Source organism: Mustela nigripes, chromosome 1 (assembly GCF_022355385.1).
Source record: "Mustela nigripes isolate SB6536 chromosome 1, MUSNIG.SB6536, whole genome shotgun sequence".
In the NCBI taxonomy this organism is placed as follows: domain Eukaryota; kingdom Metazoa; phylum Chordata; class Mammalia; order Carnivora; family Mustelidae; genus Mustela; species Mustela nigripes.
The window spans coordinates 96904964-96929299 of NC_081557.1; the positions used below are offsets into that span (position 1 = coordinate 96904964).

Sequence of the window (24336 nt, forward strand, 5' to 3'; positions counted from 1 at the left end):
CGGTGTCGGCGAGGAGCCGGAGGAGAAAGAACATGGCGGGCGCAGCGGGGCCCGGGACCGGCCCGGGGGCAGCGGGAGGAGATGGAGACGATTCGCTGTATCCGATTGCGGTTTTAATTGACGAGCTCCGCAACGAGGACGTGCAGGTACTAGAATCGGGCCGGGCGTGGAGGCGGGCCTGGTTGGGCGTATGGTGGGGAAGAAGGAAGGCCGGCTCCGCGGTGGGGAAGGCTGGGGGGCCTTGGCAGAGGCTGACTTAGAGCAGAAATTTGATGGGGAGGAGGATAGAGACCCGTGAGGGGCAGCGCTGGCCCGAACAGACCTTCCCCGGGGCCTCTGCAGCACCCCTCCTCCCAGCGCCTGAGGCGTCCCACCCGGTCCTGGCGGTTGTGAGAGCACCGGCTTCCCGCCGGGGCGCCCCTTCCGGGTGGTGCTGGGAGGGAACGCGCGTTGGGTCCTGCGCTGGGAGGAGGGTGGCGCGGGCCCCAGGAGGCTGGAGTGGGCTGCAGAGATGCCGGAGGGACCCTGTGAGCAGCAGGTGGGTGAGAACCTTCCTCTCGGCTTGGAAACCGGCCTGGCTTGTTGGGCACAAAGAGAGTGGGGCGGCTTAATAACCTAGAAGAGTCGGTGTGTCAGCTCTGGTGTAACTTTTTTCTTTGGAAAGCCGGGGGTTGTGTTCAGCCATTTCACCAGCTTCACCGAAGCAAGAGTGTTCTCGTGTTGAAATTGTCTCACTTCCTGGATGTGGTATTTTTTTTTTCCTTCTTTTAATGGGCCCTTTGATTGTTGCTCTTAAGAAACCTTCCTTTGGCTAAACCGGAGCTGTGTTCCCACTGCTCCCAAGGTTCCTCATAGGGTAAGATCTAAAATGAAAGTTTTCCTCCTCCTCACTGTATGTCATCCTACCTGTTTGCAACTTTCATCTTTTGGTCTAAATCACAGTTGTCTACTTCATTCTTTGCACTTTTATCTATCTATCTATTTATTTATTTATTTTTGAAGCTCCGTCTCAACAGTATTAAGAAGTTATCAACAATTGCTCTAGCACTTGGAGTAGAAAGGACGCGAACGGAACTGCTGCCATTCCTTACAGGTTTGTGACTTTTTTGTTTAAAGAAAGGCATAGCCATTGCCATTTTCCAGTGGCTTTCAAAACTTACTCTTTTTTAGAATTTGTTACCAATGCTGTTAAATACTAAACTGAGCCTGATGCTTTCTGTACAAAAGAAGCAAGACAAGGCATATCTTATGGCCAGATGTATTAAAACATTAACTATTTAGCTAATGGGAAGGAAGGTAATTGATACGGGATTGTCAATTTCTAATTCATTGTGTGAAACAGGTCCAGAATGCTGTTAGGACTGTGACAGGACTATCTAGTTAAATTTTGAGTCTATTTCTACTTTTGTGTGAGTATTCCATTCTGGGCAGCTATCCTTGTTGATGAGTACTGGGTTATTGTCATTTCCAGATACAATTTATGATGAGGATGAGGTACTGTTAGCTCTTGCTGAGCAACTGGGAAATTTCACTGGCCTGGTGGGAGGTCCTGACTTTGCCCACTGTTTGCTGGTAAGTATATTCTGCCTTCCGTTTTTCCAGAACTTTCCCAGCATAAATTATACATTGTTTAGTGATAGGGACACTATGGGATTTTTAGTGCAGATCTTTTTATGGGTGGTCACATTGTTGGCTGTTGGGAAAACAAATAATGTAGGTACTTGTGACCGAGCATAAGAGCTTATTTTTCTTTTCTTTTCTGCCTCTGTGGACTTACTTGTTAGTGTAGAGATGGGAAGAAAAAGGGTTTGTTTTTGTGGGTTCTCGCACTTCTCCCCCTCCCCAAAATTGGAGATCTTAATTCTCACCTAGCAATGTCATAATTTGGGAAATGTTTATTAGGGGCTTTTTTTTTTTTTTTTAAGATTTTATTTATTTATTTGACACAGAGAGATCACAAGTAGGCAGAGAGGCAGGTAGAGAGAGGGGGGGTGGGGAGAAGCAGGCTCCCTGCTGAGCAGAGAGCCCGATGTGGGGCTCGATCCCAGGACCCTGAGATCATGACCTGAGCTGAAGGCAGAGGCTTTAATCCACTGAACCACCCAGGCACCCCATGGGGCTTTTTTCTTTTTTAATTGAAGTTTTTAATATAAGTAATCTCTATACCCAGTGTGGGTCTTGAACTCAAAACTCCAGGATCAAGAACCATATGCTCTGGGGTGCCTGGGTACCTCAGTCGTTTAAGTGTTTGCCTTCAGCTCAGGTCATGATTCCAGGGTCCTGGGAACGAGCCCTGCATCAGGCTCCCTGCTCCACGGGGAGCCTGCTTCTCCCTCTTCCCTCCAACTCCTTGCTTGTGCTCTCTTTCTCTCAAATAAATAAGATCTTTAAAAAAAAAAAAAAAGAAACACATGCTCGCCAGACTGAACCAGTCAGCCTCCTTGGAAATGTTTATTAGCTTTTTATCTTTGATTATAAGCCTATGGTTTGCTTCTGACTTACTTTGTGGATTTGATGAGTTCAGTTAGATTGGGAACTCAGTGACATTTACTGAGAACCTACTGTATCAGTCATTAAAATTAGAGTGTTAATGTTAAAGAAGACCAGTGTGAATGGAGTGAGATCTCTGCCTTTCTATGTTAACAAGGTGTTACTGTACAGTGTTGGATGGAAGAATAGAAGCACATACGGGTACTTAAATAGTAGAAAGGAGAAAAAGATTAACGCAGGGTGGTAAGAGACAACCTTTTTGGTGGGGGGGTGATGACCAGACTAAGTTTTGAAGGATAACTGGGAATTTACCAGTTGGACAAGAGAGAGATGTATGCCCGATGGCTTAAATGCTATCTGTATGATGCTGATTTGTGATTTTTGTAGAAATGTGATTTTTGACCTCTCCATGAATATAAGTACCTGCTTGTATCTCTCCACATATCTGCCTGTGATTTTTCCACTTGGCTGTCAAACAGGCATTTCAAATTTAACATGCCTGAAACAACTCCATTTTCTCCCTAAAGTATGCCTCCCATTTAGTGGTCCGTCTCAGCAAATAGCATCACTGTCTACCCACTTGGAGAAGCCAAAACCTAGAAGACATTCTTGCATCCTCTTTCCCTCATTTTCCACATTCAGTGCACGAATAATTCCTATAGATTCTGTATACAGTTCAAATGAGTTCAGTTTCCTTCCTCCCCACTACTACCTCGCCCTCCCTTCCTCTTATCTTCCTAGACCTGATGATCGTCCCACGAGACTACTGTAGTAACGTCCTGACCAGTTGCCTTCCGCTCTTGCCTCCCACCCTCTCCCTCTGGTTCACTCTTCACCCAGCGAATGGATCACTTCCTGCCTTGGTGCTTAGAAAATCCAAATTCCTACCTTAGGTTTTGTAAACTATGGAATAAGCTGTCTCTATGAATTTATTTCATGTCGTGTTCCCTTTTGATAACCTCATTCTATTTTTTTCACAAATATTTTATTTATTTGACAGAGAGAAAGCTCACAAGTAGACAGAGGCAGGTAGAGAGAGAGGAGGAAGCAGGCTCCCTGCTGAGCAGAGAGCCTGATGCGGGGCTTGATCCCAGGACCTGGGGATCATGACCTGAGCCGAAGGCAAAGAACCCCCTGAGCCTCCCAGGCGCCCCATATAACCTCATTCTATTTATAGTGGTCTTCTTTCTGTTCTTTGAATAAAGCCTTATAATTATTGCCCTGGGTATTCCCTCTAATATTCTTTGAGCTTCTGGTGGCTGCTTCCTTGTCATTCAGAGATCAGCTTCAATGCATTCTCAGAGAGGCCTCTCTCTAAACACCCAACCTGAAATTGCCTCCTAGTCACCTGTTACCACATCATCCTATTCTATTTCTTCACAGAGTACTCCTCCCCATATGATTGTTTTCTTGATCAGTTGTCTTTCTACCCTAGAATATAAAGTTTGCTAGAGCAAGGAACCTATCTGCCTTCTTTTTCTTCTGTCCTCAGTGCTACAGTGCAGCAGTAATCCATTGATTGAGGGCTTTGGAAGTGTGAAAGAGGTTGCCTTGCTGGTGTATTGAGCCAGAGTACACAGGGATGGGAGGGGGGGCCGTAGGGAGAGGGCCCAGAGAAATAGGCAGAATTCAAATCCAGAGACAACTCCTGATTGATTCTCGGGAGCTTGGCCTTATGTTGGAGTTGTGATAGAGACCGTCCAGGGATACTGCATGAGAGGAGCAAGGTGACGGCCAGGGTAGATAACGAGAGGCATTCGTAAGCAAGTAAGAAAGCAGTATCTTTTCAAAGGGCTCCTGAAATACCTCTTAGGAAAGTTGAGTACTTTCTACTTCTATGTGTATCAAACAATTTTTGAAATGTATTATTAGGTAGACTCATTAGGTTGACTCATAATTCTCTTTCACGCTCTTGGTTAGTTCTGTATGTGGATTTTGTCTTTAACATTTGCAGCTCATGGCTATGCTGAATATACCTAGCTCAAATGTACACCTAGGGAAGTAGTGGTTCGGAGAGCCAGCCCTCTTGCACTTTTCGCTGCTCTGTGTCCTCTTCGCTTACCGATCCTGGTCCAGACCAGCCCTTTTGGCCTCCTCTATTTCTGAAACTGCAAACAAGGATTCCCACCATGTCTGTATTGTTCATCATTCTGTCAGTGACTTCTGCTCTGTGTTTGGCTCATGAGATTCCGAATGTATTCTGAAGAAAGAGGTTCTGTTCTCAGCCTTTCCTATGCTAGATAAGTTGATGGTGTGGAGCTAGTGGACAAGGGTTACTTGCATTTCCAGGAATGGTAGAATAATATTCCAAAGCCTGTGTGGGCCCCGTGGCCTGATGAGATGTCATTATGTAATTGTGGTGCTGATGTTTTTGCATTTACTCTTGAGGAAATAAACATGATCTTATCTGAATTTGGCTCCAAATCTTTTAAACCTAGTCATTCAGCTTGCGGTAATATTAATATTGTGTCAAGTCTCCACTGTGTCATTTGTAGACACCATCTGGGAATTGCCATCTGGGACATGAGATCTTGGCTGTCCTATAGAAGTCGTGTCTTCAGGTTGGACACGCCATATGTTATCACTGTGTGAACTGAAAGTAACCATTTGGTGTGCTGTAGCTAACATTCTGCTTACATGTACCACCTCCCTTCAGTCACTTTCAAAGGTGATAATCTGTAGCTAACCTGATTCCTTAAGTTTTCTTCTCTTATTTTCCTTTTTGGTCTTTTCAGCCTCCTTTGGAAAGTCTGGCGACTGTGGAAGAGACTGTGGTTCGAGACAAGGCTGTGGAGTCCCTGAGGCAGATCTCCCAGGAGCATACTTCTGTTGCTCTGGAAGCTCATTTTGTACCTCTGGTGAAACGCTTGGCGAGTGGGGACTGGTTCACCTCTCGCACATCTGCGTGTGGTTTGTTCAGCGTTTGCTATCCCAGGGCTTCCAGTGCTGTCAAAGCAGAAATTAGACAGTAAGATCTGGTGGTTTTTTTTTTAGTTATTTGGGATTATTGGGAACTCGTAGCTAACAATTTACATGATAATACCCTGTTACCAGTGAGTGGCCGATAGCAGGATGGGAGAAGAGGGGACATGACTATTACTCAGTTGAATGTACTAGTGGTTTTATATTTGTTACTTCCGTGAGTAGAACCTCTGCTGTTTGTGAGAGAAAACCACTAAAATGGCTGTGTGTCTGTGTGCGTGTGTGTGTTGGAGGTGTTTAATCAGTGGTGTTTGACAGGAAATATGTTCATTATTTGATCCGGTCCAGGCACTTCCGTTCCTTGTGCTCAGATGATACTCCAATGGTACGACGTGCTGCTGCTTCCAAACTGGGCGAATTTGCAAAAGTTTTGGAATTAGACAGTGTGAAAAGTGAAATTGTTCCACTGTTCACTAATCTAGCTTCAGATGAACAGGTAAGTTAACCTTTCCTATTTAAGGTAAATGGATATACTCCTCTCTAATGTTTTAAGGGGAGTTTTGGTTCTCATGTTAGGATCCTTTTTGCCAAAATAATACTTAAGTCTGGGCTGGATAAAGTTTAATGTGACCCATCTCAGTATCCTTATATTTCTTTCTTAACCAGACCATGATTTTCTCTCACATTAGCAGTGGTTAATAGAAGAGTCAAAGAGTAGATGGGAGGGCACTGGGTGGCCGAGTTGGTGAAGCAGCTGCCCTGGGCTCAGGTCATGATCCTGGGGTCCTGGAATTGAGCCCCATGTTGGGAATCCCTGCTCAGCAGGGTGTCTGCTTCTCCCTTTCCCTCTGCCTGCCACTCTCCCAGCTTGTGCTCACATGTGCATGCGCTCTCTCTCTTCCTGTCAAATAAATGAATAAAATCTTAATGGAAAAAATGGAGCTATGTTAGGAGGGAAAACCAAAGCTATGTTAAGGGGTAACATACCTTTGTGCATTGCAGCCAGTCATGGGGGAAGTAATGTTGCTTAGAATTTTTGACTTTCAGATAAACAAGCATAGCATGTGTTGAGAAGGCTCTTTGACCCTCTATATCCTCTGGATGAGTGTATAAGGTGACTTTGTGTAATAGTAATTCTTTTTTTTTAAACTTATTTATTTGACCGAGAAAGAAGTCACAAACAGGCAGAGCAGTAGGCACAGAGGCGGGTGGGGGGGGGAAGCAGGCTCCCTGCCGAGCAGAGATCCTGATGCAGAGCTGGATCCCAAGACCCTGAGATCATGACCTGAACCGAAGGCAGAGGCTTAACCCACTGAGCCACCCAGGCACCCCTGTAATAGCAATTCTAAATGTATGAAAGATCTGTATCTTTTGGGGGTAGAAATAAGAACAATAAGGAGCACCTACATTAAGTATGTAATTTTTTTCAGCCTGTCTTAAGGGGGGGGGTACATAAAAGAAACACTTGGTCCTCACAACAGCCCCATGAGATAGATATGCCATTTTACATATTAGGAAAACAGAAAAAATTGAGGTCACTTTTTCAGGGTCTCAGAATCAGCAGTAGTAGAGATGGGATTGGAATCTAGGCAGTTTGGCTCCAGAGTTTACAGCCTTCACATCCAGGCTGTACTGCCTGTCTCGATGGCTCGGAGGATCCACCGCCAGAGTTTCTAGTCTCTAGAAGATCCTTTTGGGGTTTTAATTTGCGTACTGTCTATCCTAGAATCACTCCACATGTGTAGGACCAAGAGCACCAGCCAGACACATACTGATGAGCGTAATTTTCAGATTTTAGATGGAAATGGTAGATCTTCCTTTCCAAAATAATTTAAAAATGTTATTAAAATTGCATACAGAAAAGAGCACAAAATATACAACCCCCTGAATAAGATAATGTCATCTTATTAGCAAACAGAACTTCGACAACTTCTGCCTAGAAGCCTACCACACATTCCCTCCCAAACACACCAGCTCCCTGCCTGCTTCAGATAACACTTTATCTTGACTTTGGTGGTAACCATTTCTTAACTTCTCTGTACATTTATTACTTCAAAAAGTAAAAAATGGGAAATTAATTTTAATAATTTATTTTATTTAACCGTATGTCCAAAATAATGATCACTTGAACATGTGACACTAGCCACATTTCATGTGCTCTAAAGCCACAGGTGGGTAGTGGTTACTACATTGGACAGATGGCTTTAGAGTCTTCATTTCGGATTTTATTAATTATGCTTCCCGTGGTCTAATGTAACGTTTTCCTTTGTCTTCTGTCTTTCCTGCAAGTGGTTAGTTGAATCTAGTGTGGGGGGGAGGGTTTGCAAACTTTTTCTGTAAAGGGCCAGTTAGTAAATATTTTTGGCTTTGTGAGTGGGTTTCTGTTGTAACCACTCAAATCTGCTGTTGCAGCACAAAAGTACTGTAGTGTGTAAACAAATGGGCATGGTGGTGTTCCAGTAAATCTTTTTTTTTTTTTTTAAAGATTTTATTTATTTACGTGAGAGAGAGCATTAACGAGGAGAAGGTCAGAGAGAGAAGCAGACTCCCCATGGAGCTGGGAGCCCGATGCGGGACTCGATCCCGGGACTCCAGGATCATGACCTGAGCCGAAGGCAGTTGTCCAACCAACTGAGCCACCCAGGCGTCCCCAGTAAATCTTAATCTACATAAAGTAGCTGCAGTCCTGGGTTTGGCCAATGTTTGCCCCATCCCTGATCTAGAGGCTTAATGAGATTTAGATTTGGTATCTTTGGGGTGATAAGACCACTTCATATGTGGGATTGTATTTTTTGTTAAGAGGCATGTAATTTCTCGTTTTGATATATTAGAAAAAATATTAAGTGCTCAGTTGTAAAATGTGTGTATGTATATTTCGTCTGACCATGGTTAGAATTACTGTTCTTGGCTTATTCATTCACTGAAAAAATATTTATTGATTACCTGCTACATATCAGGCACTGTTCTGGTGTTGGGATCCAGTGTTAAGAAGGCATACAGAGGCCCTTCTCTCATTTTGATGAAGGAAAACAGATAATATTAACAGATCAGTAAGCATTAACAGTGATAAATGCCATGATGAAAATAAAGTAGGGAGACATAATAGTGATTATAGGGCATTCATCTAGACTGGTTAGTTAGAGAAGGACTCTGTGGAAGAATGCCAGCCATACCCTTTCCTGGAGTGCCAGAACTCCAGGAAAAGATAATTCCAGGAGGAGAGGACACGAGGGTTGGAACATAGTGGGTGATCGGGTCTCTGATGGGCTCTGAGGTTGGAGAAGATAGGCAGACGCCCTGTAAGTCAAGGTATAGAGTTTGGATTTCTTATTCTAGGTGCAGCGAGAATACCCATAGATTTTAAGCAGGGGTGGTGTGACTTGATGTAGTTTACATTTTAAAAAGAACATTCTGGCTTCTGGCCAGAAGCCAAATTATAAGGGACAGGGCCGAGATTAGAAACAGCAGGACCATTTAGGAGACTTTTACAATAGCTCAGGCAAGACACGTGGTGAACTAAAATGGTACAGTGAAGGTGGAAAGAATCTGGAGACAAGTTTAGAGGCAGCATCATTAGGACTACGATGGGATTGGATGGGATGAAAGGAGGAGCAATCAAGGAGACGTTGATCTTTGGTTTGAGCCCAAACTGGCTGAATGGTGCTAAGATAGAGGACAGGGTATAGGGAGAAAAGTAATTGATTAACAAATATTTATTGGTACATATTTCCATAGATGATAGTAGTCGCTTGATTTAGCATTGTTTTTGGATTCCAAAAATATTTGTATAGCTACTACCAAGAACCTAGTAACCTAGTCTGCTTTTTTTTTTTTTTTTTTTTGCTTGTTCTTTTGGATAGAGGAGTGAATGTGCTGGGCATATAGTAAATTATTGTTGATGAATAATTTTTAAAATTTGTAATATTTTGAGAAGTTGGAGTCACTTACCTCTCGTATGTATGTATGTGTATGTTATATATATTTATAAAAATACATAATCGTATATGCACATACACTATTCACATTTTTGGTCTTTCTCCTGTGTGCTTATGTTTATATATTTTTAGTTTCTATTACATATTTATGATTCCCAAATCTATAATATCAATTCCTAACTTCTCATTGATTTGTCTAATTGTATATTTCTACTTGCCCAAGGGACACTTGGGTATCAGGTTGACACATGGCAAATTATGTTTGGGAAGTTGAGTTCCTTAATCTCATACCTTTCTAAAATTTTTTGGTGCATTTTTCGAGGCTTGGCTACCTCAAAGTTACTCTGTCCCGGACTCTCAACATTCTAATCCAGTGGGGTTTTTTTGTTTTTTTTTATTACTATTTTGTTTTTTTGTATATTTCTTTCCAAGTCATCATCTCATGCCTACTGTCACTGCCACCCCAAACTGTTTATTTGACAGCTGAGCTTCCTGTTTCCCTACCCCTTATTCTCTTATTTTTGTTGTGATCTGTTAAGCAGTTTGGTTCAAGTATAGTTTTCACTTTTTTATCCCTTAACAACTTACTATAGGAAGGCCTTGAAGACATCATTAAAATGTTCTCTTTTTTTTTTCCATTTAATTTTTACATTTTCATTAATAAAAACTCTGCATTTTGGCTAAGGGAATTACTTTACTGTTGACTCTAGAACAAGGTCTTTTCTACTTTGATGGCTTTGATACGCTATTCCAGGCAAAGTATGTTTTAAGACATAAAAATGTGAAGCTGTGTATAGTGTTTTTTTGTTTCTCCTTTGAACAACACCTATAGCATTGCCCCACACCACACACATATATACTGCCCTGTGGCTCTCCGTAAATTTTGTTTAACAAAGAAATTTTGTTCCTTTAGGATTCAGTGCGTCTCCTAGCTGTAGAAGCTTGTGTCAGCATTGCCCAGTTACTGTCTCAGGATGACCTCGAGGCTTTGGTGATGCCTACACTTCGGCAAGCAGCAGAAGATAAATCTTGGAGGGTTCGCTACATGGTAGCTGACAAGTTTTCAGAGGTAAAATTATTGTACTGACATTTTCTAAGTGCTACGAGAAAAAAAAGCACTCCAAACCCACAGATTTGCTGCATACCAAAAGTTTCTGAATTAATTCTTCTGAATTGGAAGTGCTTGTAGCAAAAACATATTTGAAGGTTACACTGTTTTGTTTTGTTCATGTTAATTAACTTGTTAGTATACATTAAAACCTGTACAAATTTTTTTATAGCTCCAGAAAGCTGTGGGTCCTAAAATCACCCTAAATGACCTCATCCCCGCCTTTCAGAACCTACTTAAAGACTGTGAAGCTGAAGTCCGAGCAGCTGCTGCCCACAAAGTAAAAGGTTAAGGAGTTCAATTTATGTTGCGGGATATATCATTCATTTTGGTGCATTTTTTTTAAATGTCACTGAATTTTGTATGGTTTTTGTTGTGGGATATGGTGATTTCGTTGTGTAGGAATGTCACGTTGTTGGACAAGGCTGCTCCTTTTATATTTAAAACCAAATAGCCGGGTCGCCTGGGTCTCTGCCTTTGTCTTGGGTCATGATCCCAGGGTCCTGGGATCGAGCCCTGCATTGGATTCTCTGCTCAAGCTCAGCGGGGAGTCTGCTTCTTCTTCTCTCTGTCTCTCTCTACCTGCCTCTCTGCCTACTTGTGATCTCTATCTGTCAAATAAATAAATAAAATCTTAAAAAAAAATAAAAGAACGATAAAATTAAAAATATTAAAAAAAAAAATAAAACCAAATAGCCATTTTATTTTGTTTTTGTAACAAACGATGCCTTAGCAGGTTAGATTGGTGTATATGGCATATAGATTGATGAAAATTTCATCTAGAATAAGAGCTATTTTCCCCTCGTGGAGCTTATTGGCTTAAACATAATTTGATTTAAGTTGCAACTGCTGATAAACCTGGCTGCTTGTAAAGGGCTCTGTGTAAGCATTAGTAATTTTTTCTATTTCTCTCTTTCAGAACTTTGTGAGAACTTGCCCACTGAAGGTAGAGAGACCATAATTATGAATCAAATTCTGCCCTTTATAAAGGTAAACCTAATTAGGTTATTTTTTGTTCCACCTTGCCCTTTACATTACAAGGTAAACTTTACCTCAGTTTTCTTGTTTCTTTGTTTTAGTTTAAAGCTCTTTGAGTTTAAGGGTGGATAGGGGATGATTGGGATAGTCATGTTAATATGATGCTGTTGTTTGTTACTTATTAGTGTTTGTAATTATAAAATGCTCTGTGGTGCATAGGTTTCTATTATCTAACAGATGGCTTGGAAATTGATGAACTAATCAATATTGAAATAGTGCTGTCTCTTTAAGTTCCTTGGGTGATGGTATGGAAGTTTCTGTTGTCTTGCCACAAAAGAAAGGCTTTTAATTTTGATTTTATTTTAGGAGTTAGTATCTGATACAAATCAACATGTCAAATCGGCTCTAGCTTCTGTAATTATGGGATTGTCTACCATTTTGGGCAAAGAGAATACCATTGAACATCTTCTACCTCTTTTTTTAGCTCAGTTAAAGGATGAGGTGAGTCTGGCTAAATATTCTATTGCCTTTGGTAGTCAGTGATTTGGTTTGGTTTTGGTTTGGGGTTTCACTAAAATAGAAATCGAAGCAGGGATGAAGGGATTAAAAAAAAAGGTAGCTTATTTTAAACCAGGGACAATTCCTGTGTTTGGGTATGGAGTTACAAGTCTGCAGGAAATGAGCACAAGGAGCCATTGATGCAGACCTGAAAATGTCTTTGTGTCCTCGCTGCCTGATTCCTTCTGAGACGCACTGGTGTCTTCCCTTTAAAGCTGCTGTAGCTTTTGTTTTGAATGTTTTTAATTTAAATTTAAATATAATAGCATCAAAGTTGTAATGATGGCTAACATTTACTCAGTCAGACTGTCTGTCAGACATGATCGTAAATGTATTATTATTTGCATGTATTATTAGATTTAATCCTCAAGGCAGTTTTTGCCTTATTGTGACAATAGAATATCGGGCAGAGAACTTGATTCTTATGTGTTCTTTGGGACTTGTGTATTTGCAGTGTCCAGAAGTTCGTTTGAATATCATCTCTAACTTGGACTGTGTAAATGAAGTGATTGGGATCCGTCAGCTCTCTCAGTCTCTCCTTCCTGCCATCGTGGAGCTGGCTGAAGATGCCAAGTGGAGGGTCCGGCTGGCCATCATTGAGTATATGCCGCTGCTGGCGGGCCAGCTGGTGAGTGTGCGCGCCGCACGGAGTGACGGGTCACCTTGATTGCAGGGTGGACTGATGGTGGCATGGAGGAGGCCCATGGAGCTCACAAGGTTGTGATCGTTTAGATGCATGCAACTGACTTAGTTGCCTGTAGGGTAGTTTTTATATTCTGCTGCTAGTGAAGGGCTGTTAGAGAAACATATTTCACCCTATCACTACCTAAAAGCAAAGCCAGAAAGAATCAGTGTCTTGATAAGTAAATAACATAGTCTGATGTTTAGTGTCTCTGAAGGAATATTGAACTGAGAAAAGAACTTTGCTTTTTGCTCACGGCAGCTGTTTGCCTATTTTCTAAGCAAAATGTCCCTGATGACCCTTTTTCCTGCATTCTGGTGGAAGGGAGTTGAGGCTTTGTCACAGAGGAACGGAGTACAAAGTCTGGAGGCTAGAGATCACATTATCACATTACGTGTTCCAGTTTTCAGTTTCATGATTAGCTTTACTCTGATCATCACATTAATTAAAATTTCAGTGCTTGGTATTATAGCCCATCCTTTCTGTCTCTTTTATTAAGTGCCCGAGGTCAGGTTTGATATGCGCGTACGGTGTTGGTAGCACGTGCTGTTGACCTCTAGCTGGAGAGAGATGAGTGAGCTCTTCGGGGCTGCTGCTGTGTGGAGCGTCTCCCTTGCAGTGCTTGGCAGAACCCGGTGGGAATTAGGCACATAACATGTGTTGAATGTTGAATGAATGAATACCTGAGTATTTTTTGAAGAAGTTCCTGCACTTTGTCAGTTGACAGCTAACGTTCTGCAGTGTGTGTCCTCTCTCACCTCCTTCCATTACTTTGAGGTCACAGCGTGTGGGATTAATTTTTTTTTTTCTTGGACCACTGAATTTGTTGCCTACTTTGACATACTAAGTTTGTGAAGTGTGTCCTGTGCATGTTGGTGGCATTATGTTTTATAAAATTTGAAGTGTCTCACTCAAAACAGATGCCAGATGTATCAGTGAATAGCTTATCGGGTCAGGTGAAGTGTTTGTTCTCTGTCACTCCCAAGCACTGAAGGTCACCTTCTCTTTGTCACTGGTGACTGTCCTGCATTTTCCTCTCTAGAGTAGAAAGCAGCAGCGCCTAACTGGTTTGCTAAAAGCTGAAACAGCTGTCCAGAAGGGAGGGGTAATTCTAGTATCATTTCTTTTAGCCTCTCCTCCCCTCTGACCCGGGAAGTCGGCAGAGGTTGGTAGCTCTGTGGTGGGGGAGGGGAGAGTGGAGGCTGGGCCGGGGGGTGAGTTTCGCTGACTCATACCTGTCTTGGCAGGGGATGACATGTAACGTCATGAACATTTTGTTCAGTATTTTCAACTTCTTAGTATTATATATTTTATTATTATTTTTCTTCTTATCTGTGTAGAGTTTTATATCAGGTAGTTAGTCTATACAGTTCTTTCAAGGTTTTTTGTATAGCATGGCTAGTGAGCCATGGTGACTAGATATAAAGTTAAACCACAAAACTTGGGAAATAAAAATTAGGACTCCAGAAGAATCCATGACCTGAACTTGAAAAGGATATCTTTGAAGGCTGACATGTATGCTAAAACCTGTTCATAATCTGTTATTTTTATAAAGCCATTTCATTAAGTCCGTATTTTCCAAGCACTGACACTTGGTATTGTATCTCTTTATTTAAAATATATACTCACTGGTCAGTAACTTCTTAGCATCCAAAGAAATAAAACTGTGAAACCTACGGACCCCACAGAGGAGGCGCTGGCTGTCCCTGCTCTGTCCCACGTGTTGCATGAGTGCCACAGAGTTGGTTGTGTGAGTCTGCCTGTGCCGGGCTGGCTGCCTGTTGGCAGGCAGACCTGGGAGGGTCAGGATGGTTCCCCTGTACTCTACACTGGGGCCACTGCGCCTGGAGGCTTGTGCCTGCTTTATTTGCCCTCTGCTTTCTCCCATCATCCCAGACATTCTCTCTATTTAATTGGGGATCTCTCAGTTTCTTGATATCAGTTTTTTCATCCTTAAGGATTTATTAAGTTCTTAACCAAAAAGTGGAAAAGTTGAGAGCTATTATTATTGACAGGTATTCTCTTGGGTTAGCTCATTTTTACAAATAATCTCCATACTGCTTGGCAAACCGTCCACAGTGCATTCTTCCAGCTCATCTGCACTGTTGTGTCTGGTTCCTGGCCATCCTCTTCTCTCCCACTTAGCAGGGCTTGGGTCATCTCACTTAGGTTTTTGTTTATGATTATAGACTTACAGTTTGTAAATCAAATTCCATGCCTTGCCCTTTCTGGCTAGTTCATGTATTCAGCTTATTTGGAAGCATGTCTTTTTTTTTTTTCCCCCAGCTTTTAGGTCATTTTGATGTAATGTAAATAGACCACCTTGATTTCTGAACTTTGGAGATACGTATTAATGGAATTTTCTGTATCTATAGGGTGTGGAGTTCTTTGACGAAAAGCTGAATTCTTTATGTATGGCCTGGCTTGTGGACCATGGTGAGTAAGTTAAACACAAATTATTATGGAAGGCCCATGTTTTTACATACATTCATTTTGTTCATATATTTCCTTTTTAGAAAGGAATCCTAATCTGACCAGGCATTTTGTCTATTAATGTAGGGATAAAAAAAGTTAAGTCCACTTAGCTTTCTTTGAACACAAGTTTGACATTGCTGTTTTCTACCATTTTTTAAAATCTTAAATATTATTTTTTCATTAAATAATCTCTGCTCTGTTTCTTAGGCATTCTGTTACGTTATTTTCAGACTGTCTTTTTTATACATACATTCCTTCTTTATCCCAAGGTCTGCTTGGCCATAGCATTGGAGTCTTTTGCCATCACAGACTGGGTTGCGTAAGGATTGGAATCCGATGGAAGGCCCAGTGGGGAGGTGGCTGCTAGGCTTCTTTGAGGTGACTCAGAGAAGGAGGTAGACAGTGGAGTAGTAAAGGGGTCCAGGAGACATAGGCTATGGATGAGGATGGGGCCGGGCAGGGGGAGGTGCAGATTTCTGAAAGGCTGGCTTACTGTGTACCCTGGCTGCTGCCAGTGCCTCGAGCTCAGGCAGGTTCAGGTGGAACCCATGTTTCAGAAAATAAGTTTGAAAATAATTTGTCTTCTCCTTATATTTATAACATAATTCAACATTCACAGAATCCTCTTCTTCCAGTGCCACAAACTGCTACTGAAAGCTACTTATCAAGATAGACAAGGCAGTGGTTTTTTGTCTGTAAAACCACCTTACATGTTAACTGGTTAGCAGTTGATTTTTTGCCAAGGTCTCAGGTCTGTGTATCTCTCTGGTCTGCCAGGCAGCGATGGGTGGGAGGGGTGCCCTCTGGACCAGTGAGATTCACTGCCAGACCCCGTGTGCAGACCTGGCAGCCTGGCGTGGTCTGACATCTATTCACAGGGGGGCCCTGAGGCTTACAATGTCCTGCCTGAGCTTTGGTTCCGTATTTTGTTGCATGTGCTGGGCATCCTGTTTTGCTTCCACAGCATCTCAGACTCAATGTGTTGAGTGTATCTCTGTTCACCTGTGATGCTTATGCCTGCATATCTGGGAAGAGTGGAGGTGGTTTTGTTAGGGGCATATTTGGATCATGTGGAAGATTATATGGTTAAGACAGTGAAGCATATATATGGAGGTGATTTCAGTGTTTCCAGACTAGATGCGAAGACTCTTTTTCTTGCCCCCTAAAGGTACCTTTTTATGGCCAGCTTTTTTTTTCTCTTTTAAATGAAACTTAAGTTTGGTAAATTGTAAGGAATATATTCCTTTTAGGAAAGTAATGCTGGTATTGTTTCTGATACATATTTAATGTTAGTGGGAAGGACACATTGAGCAGGTCATTCTGTATACTTATTAGAAAGCTTGCATTTTTAGGTAAATTTTGAAGAACTTTTAAAGTCCTGATGTTCCACAAAGAATTGAATTCCTCACACCCTTTCTCCGTAGGATTGCTCCGCCTGTATAAGTCAGTTACTCTTTCCTCACTTTTCAGATACCTTATCTCCAATTTAGGATTGTAAGAGAGACCCTTGTTCCTTTCTCTGCGGCAGCACGCCAGTGTACTTAACTGGCATTGGAAGCATTCTTTGCCTCGATGAAATGTCAGCTCTGAAACTGTCCTTTACTTAGTGACATGGGTTTTTTGTTGTTGGCTTTGTTTTGCACTGTAGATAACTACTGTGTAGTGATCACTGATCAGTTACATTTTTGAAACGTTTTTCCTGGTTACTAAACTACTAAAAGAATATTGTGAAAAATCTGGAGTAGTATAGGAAGGAAGAAAGTGTCCCCTCTTCTCCTGAGGTTGAGTGGACCGTGTTGATCAGAGGGAAGAGTTTAGAGGGGGAATTTATTTCTTACCGGAGAAAGGATAAGGTGTCTGAGTGAGCATACAGAGTGTGTTTGGGATTCAGAGGAACCTTGCAAGTCCACCAGACCTTGAGGGGAGAGAGGAGAGGGAGAGAGACAAAACAAGGAGAGAAAATAGGTAGAGCTCTGGAGTGGTTTACATTCTTTTGGCACAAAATTGAGAGGAGCCAAGAATAGTGGACGCCGGGCCAAGTACAGTTGAGTACAGCTGAGGTCTGGGTCAGGGATGAGTTTGTGCACGGTCTCTGGTTACTCTGGCAGTGAGGTCCCTTCCTTTTGTAATGGTATGGAAGGGGAAGAATCTCTAGCAAATTAAGAAAAGTATTAGACAAAGTAAAAGTAAATTAGTAAACGTATTAGACAAGACACAGATGCTTTAGCAAGCTCCACCGTAGGTGGAGGAGTGGGGTGGGGGTTGTGCCCAAGACAAAGACCCTGAACATGAAGGGAGGGAATCAGTAGCATGGGTAAAACAGTTGACTTGAGTTTGCCCCATGGAGAGTGCTTCTGGCTGTCATTGACCAGCTGCTTCTCCCATAGGCGTTGGTTAGGTTTCATATTGGTAATGAATTATATAGTTTCTCGGCTACACTGTCTTTCCTATTCTCAGCAGGGACATTGCCGAAAAGGATCTGTGGACGGGGAAGAGTTGGACATTTCCTGTCTGGAAACCTTACAAGAATTGGCCAGGGTTGGGGCCGCGGTTTGGATAGCTATTCTTGCCTACCCTGTTACCCAGGAGGATTGGGCCTACCTGGAGGGAGAAGTAGGGTAAAGAATTGGTACCCACTGCCCCGGATTTTTATCTGAGCTTCAATTTTGGGTCGTACAGGACCTGTGAAATGAAGCTGCACCTGGCCTGAATGTATTGGGAGCTGTGCAGTGAGTTGTTGAAAAATAGTAGCTCAGGCTTTTATTATCTAGATTTATCATGTCCTTGATAAATGATCTTACAGGGAGTTACTAGATGTCAAAGGACACACGTTTATTCCCAGAAGACATTTGACACATGTCAACATAAACCTTTTAAGGGAAAAGAGGCAAGTTGCTCTGAGGTGGTTATTTGCTGTCGTGCAGGTGACCACAGCGGCCTCTGCGTGACCTCCCTGCTGGCTTTCTCTCCTCTGCTGCTGTTGCTGCTGCTGGAATTATCTTGCTTAAATGCTGCATTGGTCATCAGGTCACAACTTTGCTTTAAAAGCTCATCGTTTTTCTTATAAAATCTGAATGTAGCTCCCAAGGTGCTCTGTGTTCTGAGTGCACCGACTGTCCAGCCTCGTGGTTTCGCACTCAGTTTTTCTCCTTTGTGCCCAGCTCCGTTGGTTTCTGGCCTCTCCAGGAATTCCTCCCCTCTTTTCTCCTCTTGCACACATCAGTCTTTGAGGTCCAGTGCCTGGCCTCTCTTTACTGAAGCTCCCTGGACCTCCCTGTTCTCTTTTCTCTAAACTCCACGGCCCTCACGATCTTTGCTACATGATTTCATGCTTCATGCTGACCAGTCTTACCACCTTGTGACTTCTGGGGGGCGGGGAGCTTTCACTTCTCTGATAGAGCGTGGGGAACTGTCTTCTCTGTTCTTTCTCTAACACCTAGCACCCTAGGTACTCAGTGTTGTTAACTAATGACGCCTGTCTTGAGCTCTGTAGCTCCTTCTTCTTGGACAAATTATATATTTTCCACCTATGAAAAGACCAAATCATTCTATTACGAGTCCTGTCTGAGCATGTTGGCCATTGTTGTCGGAGTAAATTCAGAGTGTTGGGAGAGTTTTTCTTGGCCCCTCTTCGATGATGAGGTCAGTAAACTAGGTTATGCTTCTTCTGGAAGCAGCATGACATGTGCCCTTCCTCTCTCCTGCCAGTATATGCCATCCGCGAAGCTGCCACCAACAACCTCATGAAGCTCGTTCAGAAATTTGGTACAGAGTGGGCCCAGAATACCATCGTTCCCAAAGTGCTAGTAATGGCAAATGATCCTAATTACTTGCACAGGATGACCACTTTATTCTGCATTAATGTAAGTATCACATGGCTCTTCTTGCTAAGCTTGGACGCTGTAGCACTTGTTTGGGGCTATATTTCTGAATTCTGAATATGGTATGTTCTGTTTAGAGTCTGCTTCTTGTACTGATTGATTTGGACAGTTAGTTGATGAGAGAAAATATCAGGTTTTTTTTTTTTTTTAAGATTATTTATTTATTTATTTGACAGACAGAGGTCATAAGTGGGCAGATAGGCAGAGAGAAAGGGAGAAGCAGGCTCCCCACTGAGCAGAGAGCCCGATGCGGCTTGATCCCAGGATTCTGGGATCATGACCTGAGTCGAAGACAGAGGCTTTAACCCACTGAGCCACCCAGGTGCCCTGATAATGTCAGGGTTTTTTTTTTTTTTAAAGATTTTATTTATTTATTTGACAGAGATCACAAGTAGACAGAGAGGCAGCCAGAGAGAGAGGAGGAAGCAGGCTCCCCTCTGAGCAGAGAGCCAGATGCGGGGCTCGATCCCAGGACCCTGAGGTCATGACAGGAGCCAAAGGCAGAGGCTTTAACCCACTGAGCCACCCAGGTGCCCCGAAAATGTCAGTTTTAAAATTCATGTTAAAATCAGTAATCAAGTCAGCGGTGAATTTTGGTTTAATTCCTAGAGTATTGGAATGCTACCTTGTATCCCTCATTCGTATGCTCAGATTAGGAACGTTTTCCTGTTGGTCAGTTACTTTTAATTTTTTTATTGTTTATTTATTTTTAAAAAAGATTTTATTTATTTATTTGACAGAGAAAGACACAGCGAGAGAAGGAACATAGGGGGAGTGGGAGAGGGAGAAGCAGGCTTCCTGCCGAGCAGGGAGCCTGATGCCGGGCTTGATCCCAGGACCCTGGCATCATGACCTGAACCAGAAGGAGATGCTTAATGACTGAGCCACCCAGGTGCCCCAGTTACTTTCTTTTTAAATATTCATTTGTCTTTCTGGATTTGGGGATATTTAAAAACATGAAAGTGTTTTAGGGATACCTGGGTGGCTCATTTGGTTAAGTGTCCAGTTTTTGATTTCAGTTCAGGTCATGATATTGGGGTTGTGGGATTGAGCCTTGAGTCACGCTCTGGGCTTAGCACAGAATCTGCTTGAGATTCTCTCTCTCTCCTCTGCCCCTCATCCAACGTGTGCTCTTGGTGTGTGTGCATTCTCTCTCTCTCTTTCTCAAAGAAACCGTTTAAAATATGAAACCTGAAAGTTTTAAACATACTGTCAATTCTTTCTCAAGGCACTGTCTGAAGCCTGCGGTCAGGAAATCACCACTAAGCAGATGCTGCCCATCGTATTGAAAATGGCAGGAGACCAAGTAGCGAATGTCCGTTTCAATGTGGCCAAATCTCTTCAGAAAATTGGACCAATTCTAGATACTGAGTAAGATTTTGGTATTAGTCTTGTTTAAGAAGTAGGACTTAAGTGTTTACCTAATAGTGGGGAGTAAGAGCATAATCTAAGTCTAGTGATTTTCACTTGACTTGACCAAGGTAGGGGGTGGTGTAAAGGAAGTAGTAATTTGACGACCATTTCTGAGGGTGTGACTGCCATTTTGTGTCAAAGTTCTGTATACGTGTAGATTATTGTCTGAAGCAAATTCTCTAGAGGGTTAGAAATTACTATGAGTAATTGCCAGGTATCTTGTATAAGCATTTATGACTTTTTAAATTTTAAACTTGACAAGTTACCATAGAACATGTACACCCTCAAGCATTTCTCTGGCCCAGAGGACTGCCTCTCACAGACAATACTCTTGGGTTCTAGTGCTCTGCAGGAGGAAGTGAAGCCAGTGCTACAGAAGTTAGGTCAAGACGAGGACATGGACGTCAAATACTTCGCACAGGAAGCCATAAGTGGTGGGTCCTTCTGTTTTCTGTTTTGCCCTGGTTAGTGGAGTGTGAGTGAGGGAAGCGGGCAGGCCATGTGTGTATAGGAGCCGGGGACCGTGGGCCGCCGGGACGCCATGCCTCTCTTGGCGGGGAACCTTCCTGGCCCACCATGGAGCAGGCCATTATCTGAGTCCCAGTTCTAGGGCTAGTTCGGAATAGGTTTCTCATGGGTAAGAATAGTTGGTTGTTTGGATTTCAATCAGTTTTTTAAAGTTTAACTCAATGAGCCTGGCAGAGCAAAGAAACTCACCACAGTGAGAAGTTCACAGTCTCCTGCTTTCGCATCATTGTTGTCATACTTAATATTCACACAGATAGCTCATGAACTTTCTGTACCACTAACTTGATTTTGTTTGGAATTTTCCAGTGCTTGCGTTGGCATAATGAGGAGCAGGAGGGAAAAGACTTTACTAAATTCTTATCACAGATTTCTAGTCAATGTGTTCTTAAACTGGGTGGAGAAAAAGTGGAAAACCTTCAAGACCTCATCCAAGCAGATGGCAACAACTTACAAGAGATCAAATTTCAGTGACTTGATTCTTTCTAAAGATGCAATGGGATTGTTTCTTACTCGTCGTCGTTATTGGGATAATTGTATGGAAAGCATTCTTACTGTTTGTGACCAGTTCCTCACACTTGGTACAGTCATTTCTTGATTGTCTCCTGCTGATTTTTCTGGCACCATCTGGGCTCCTGCATCTCACTGTCGTATTGGGCCCTGGCCCCTTACTGTTCCCAACCGAGCCTGGATGGGTTCGGACCCAGACAGGAAGTGGAGTGATTCTCTTGATGTTTACATATATCTGTGTGTCTGTCCATCATCCCAAAGTTAAATGTACATGGGTTAGAATAACTTACTTTATAAACCTGTTTGGGAGACCTGTGGAGATGTAACTGTACGGAAAGCTGCATTTTCCTGGATAATGATGGTCTGCGACAGCATCTCTCATGGAAGAAGAGTGTGGAAGCTCAGGGTTCATGTATTGGTTGTTTTGGTTTTTATTTGCTTGATTTTTCACTGTAATCATGTCATTCGGAAACCTGGAGTACAGGTGCATCTCACCGGTCCCGTGTGCTGTTGGAGCCCCCCGGATGTCCGGGGCTCTGCACTGCGGCTGCGTCCAGACACCTGTCTCCCTCCCTCTGTCCCTGAGAAACAGAAAATGTTGTGTCTCCTTGATAAGTAATGCTTTTACTGCTTCCCTGTAAGATCGCCGTTCACTGTTGCTGGTGAGGAGGGAAACTGCTGGTGTGTTGTGAGGATTTCTTGCTCTGGGTCTGGCTCTCTGCTTCCTGCCTCTTGCTGTTTGGTCCTTTTGCTGCTGTAGCTTCGGCACTGGCGTCTTGGGACGGGTGATGCCAGACACTCAGCCTTTGCAGTGTTTGTTGTTCTATGGTAAAACCTCATTAATTCCTCCCGGAATTTAAGAGAATGAGTTAAGCTGAAGGGTTTGGTAGAGACCCTTGATAGTATGTCAGGAAGCCTATTGTATCTGAACTAGTGAAGTAATTTTAAAAGCCCTCTTTAAAAAGCACCCTTTTTCCAGTTGACATGCCCATTACTGATCACTCTTCAGTTTTATTAAAATACCTTCCATGGGGATCTTTGTAGGCCCACCTTTTTTTTAGATATATTTGTTTTACTCTTTATCCATGAAATATATATGCATGTATTTCATGGAGAATATAAAAATTCCTTTTAGATTGAAGTACATTTTTCACCGAATCAAACTCACCTTGTCCTAATGAATTTTAATTAATGAGGTTTTATTGTAGCTTATTTTTTGCTGCTCATGTATTGCTGTGTGGTTTCCTTGTTGCTTTTGTTTGGGTTTTTGAATTGGTTCTTTCATTCAGTGAGCCAGTGAACCCTGCTCTGCTTCGTGAAGTTTGGCAGACTGCTATAAACCTTCGTACCTGAAATCATTACATGAAACCAAGTTTGACCAGATGCTTCCAGGTTTATCTTACCTTAGAGAAACAGACCTTTTAAATTTGACATCATTCTGCCGGCATTTGAAGCTACCAGCCTACCTTATAGGAAGTATCGTATTTGATTCCTTTTTGGGTCAAGGATAAAATGTATTCCTACGCAAAAAACTTTCCTACATTCTCGTTTTAATATCTTAAATTGTTCTGCTGTAAACATTTTAATTTTAGTTTTGTGGTTCTTTTTGTTTATTCTGATCTCCAAGTTATGTTCCACTCCAGTGAATTGCATGTTTGAGAGACTTTGTTTTGATTCTTGAAACAAACTTGCACAACTATTGCTTTACTCTTTGGTTGGAAATGCCATTGGCTTTGGGATGGACTTTTAAATGTCCTTTAGACTTCAAAATGTACTCCTTGGGGAGCCCTAAGTGTTGGCCTCTCCCTCTAAAACAGTGATAAAGAGGAGACAGGAGCCCTGGCTTTCTCAGGCATGGGCCTGAGAGCAAAGCAGGCTCTGTCTTTTTGGGTGACCCCTTAGGGACTTCCATTGACTTTTTCTGCTTTAAGCAGTAGGGAATCCATTTGTTACTCAGGGGAATTGTTGTTTGGCTCATACCAGCCATATTAACCATGGATCGGTTTTCCTATCTAGATTTCACTAGCGTGTCCACTCCAGGAGCTCCACAGGGGCAGGGATTTTTGTCTGTTCTGTCTTCTGCTGTATTGCCAGCACCTAGATCAGTGTCTGGTGTACATAGTAGGTGCTCAATAAAAATTTGTTTAATGAATCTCTAAAATCTGTACTTTGATGTGTTACGTGCGAGGAACAAGTCATTCAGGTACCATACCACAGTTCATCCAACCCCTGGCACAACAGAAGAATTTTGTAACTCTTAAATAAGCTTTGGGTTGTCCTTCCCTAGCCCCCTCTCCAGTTACAGTTCCGTTGGGATTTGCATGGTGACCTGGGACGTACATTGCCACAGGTCTTCCTCTGCTATTGGTGTCCATTGGTTGATGAGGAAAGTGAAGCAGAGACATATGTAGTAAGCTGAGCCCAATAAAGATGTTTCCTCAACCATGGATTTCACCTCAGTGTTCTACGTTTTGTGTATAGTTGACCTGTCCCAGGTTTAAGAGATCAGATCTTTTTTCTCCCTGTTGCCAAGAAGATAGGAACCTGAAGATGTGTCCTGTTTCCTAAGAATAAACAGGTTAACTAACATGTGGTTTTTAATGAGGGCTTATTGAAGTAATAGCCCTCAGCTCATGGAAATGCCGCAGCGTGGCCACTGGGATGCAAGGCCCCAGGGGTCTTTGCTGGACAGCCTGTCTTGACAAGGCGCGGGTGCTGGACCCCTGAGCCGTCTTACCCAAGCATCCGAGATCCCTGTCTAGGCCTTCAGGGGAAACCGACGGGTCATCCCCCAGCCAGGGCTGAAGGTACGGCAGTGCTGTCTCCGCGCGGTTGTGTGTGTCAGTTCCTGTGTTTCCA

At 42.7% G+C, this 24336-nt stretch overlaps 1 protein-coding gene across 5 annotated transcripts in view; it reads left to right on the plus strand.

Annotated features, from left to right (window-relative positions):
• Nucleotides 1-6: 6 nt before the first annotated feature.
• Nucleotides 7-24336, plus strand: part of PPP2R1B (protein phosphatase 2 scaffold subunit Abeta) — a 33153-nt gene continuing 8823 nt past the window's right edge. For 4 of the 5 annotated variants that reach the window (XM_059417511.1, XM_059417501.1, XM_059417531.1 and 1 more), the window contains exons 1-14: nucleotides 7-146; nucleotides 1003-1093; nucleotides 1472-1572; nucleotides 5226-5458; nucleotides 5761-5908; nucleotides 10261-10416; nucleotides 10628-10742; nucleotides 11375-11445; nucleotides 11800-11934; nucleotides 12446-12619; nucleotides 15049-15109; nucleotides 18857-19011; nucleotides 20258-20400; nucleotides 20785-20876. In XM_059417511.1, the coding sequence (XP_059273494.1) occupies nucleotides 33-146; nucleotides 1003-1093; nucleotides 1472-1572; nucleotides 5226-5458; nucleotides 5761-5908; nucleotides 10261-10416; nucleotides 10628-10742; nucleotides 11375-11445; nucleotides 11800-11934; nucleotides 12446-12619; nucleotides 15049-15109; nucleotides 18857-19011; nucleotides 20258-20400; nucleotides 20785-20876 (1789 nt within the window). In that variant the 5' untranslated portion in view covers nucleotides 7-32. Of the gene's footprint in view, nucleotides 147-1002; nucleotides 1094-1471; nucleotides 1573-5225; nucleotides 5459-5760; nucleotides 5909-10260; nucleotides 10417-10627; nucleotides 10743-11374; nucleotides 11446-11799; nucleotides 11935-12445; nucleotides 12620-15048; nucleotides 15110-18856; nucleotides 19012-20257; nucleotides 20401-20784; nucleotides 20877-21276; nucleotides 23630-24336 lie in introns of those variants that run through there. The other variant, XM_059417539.1, reaches the window with a different exon arrangement.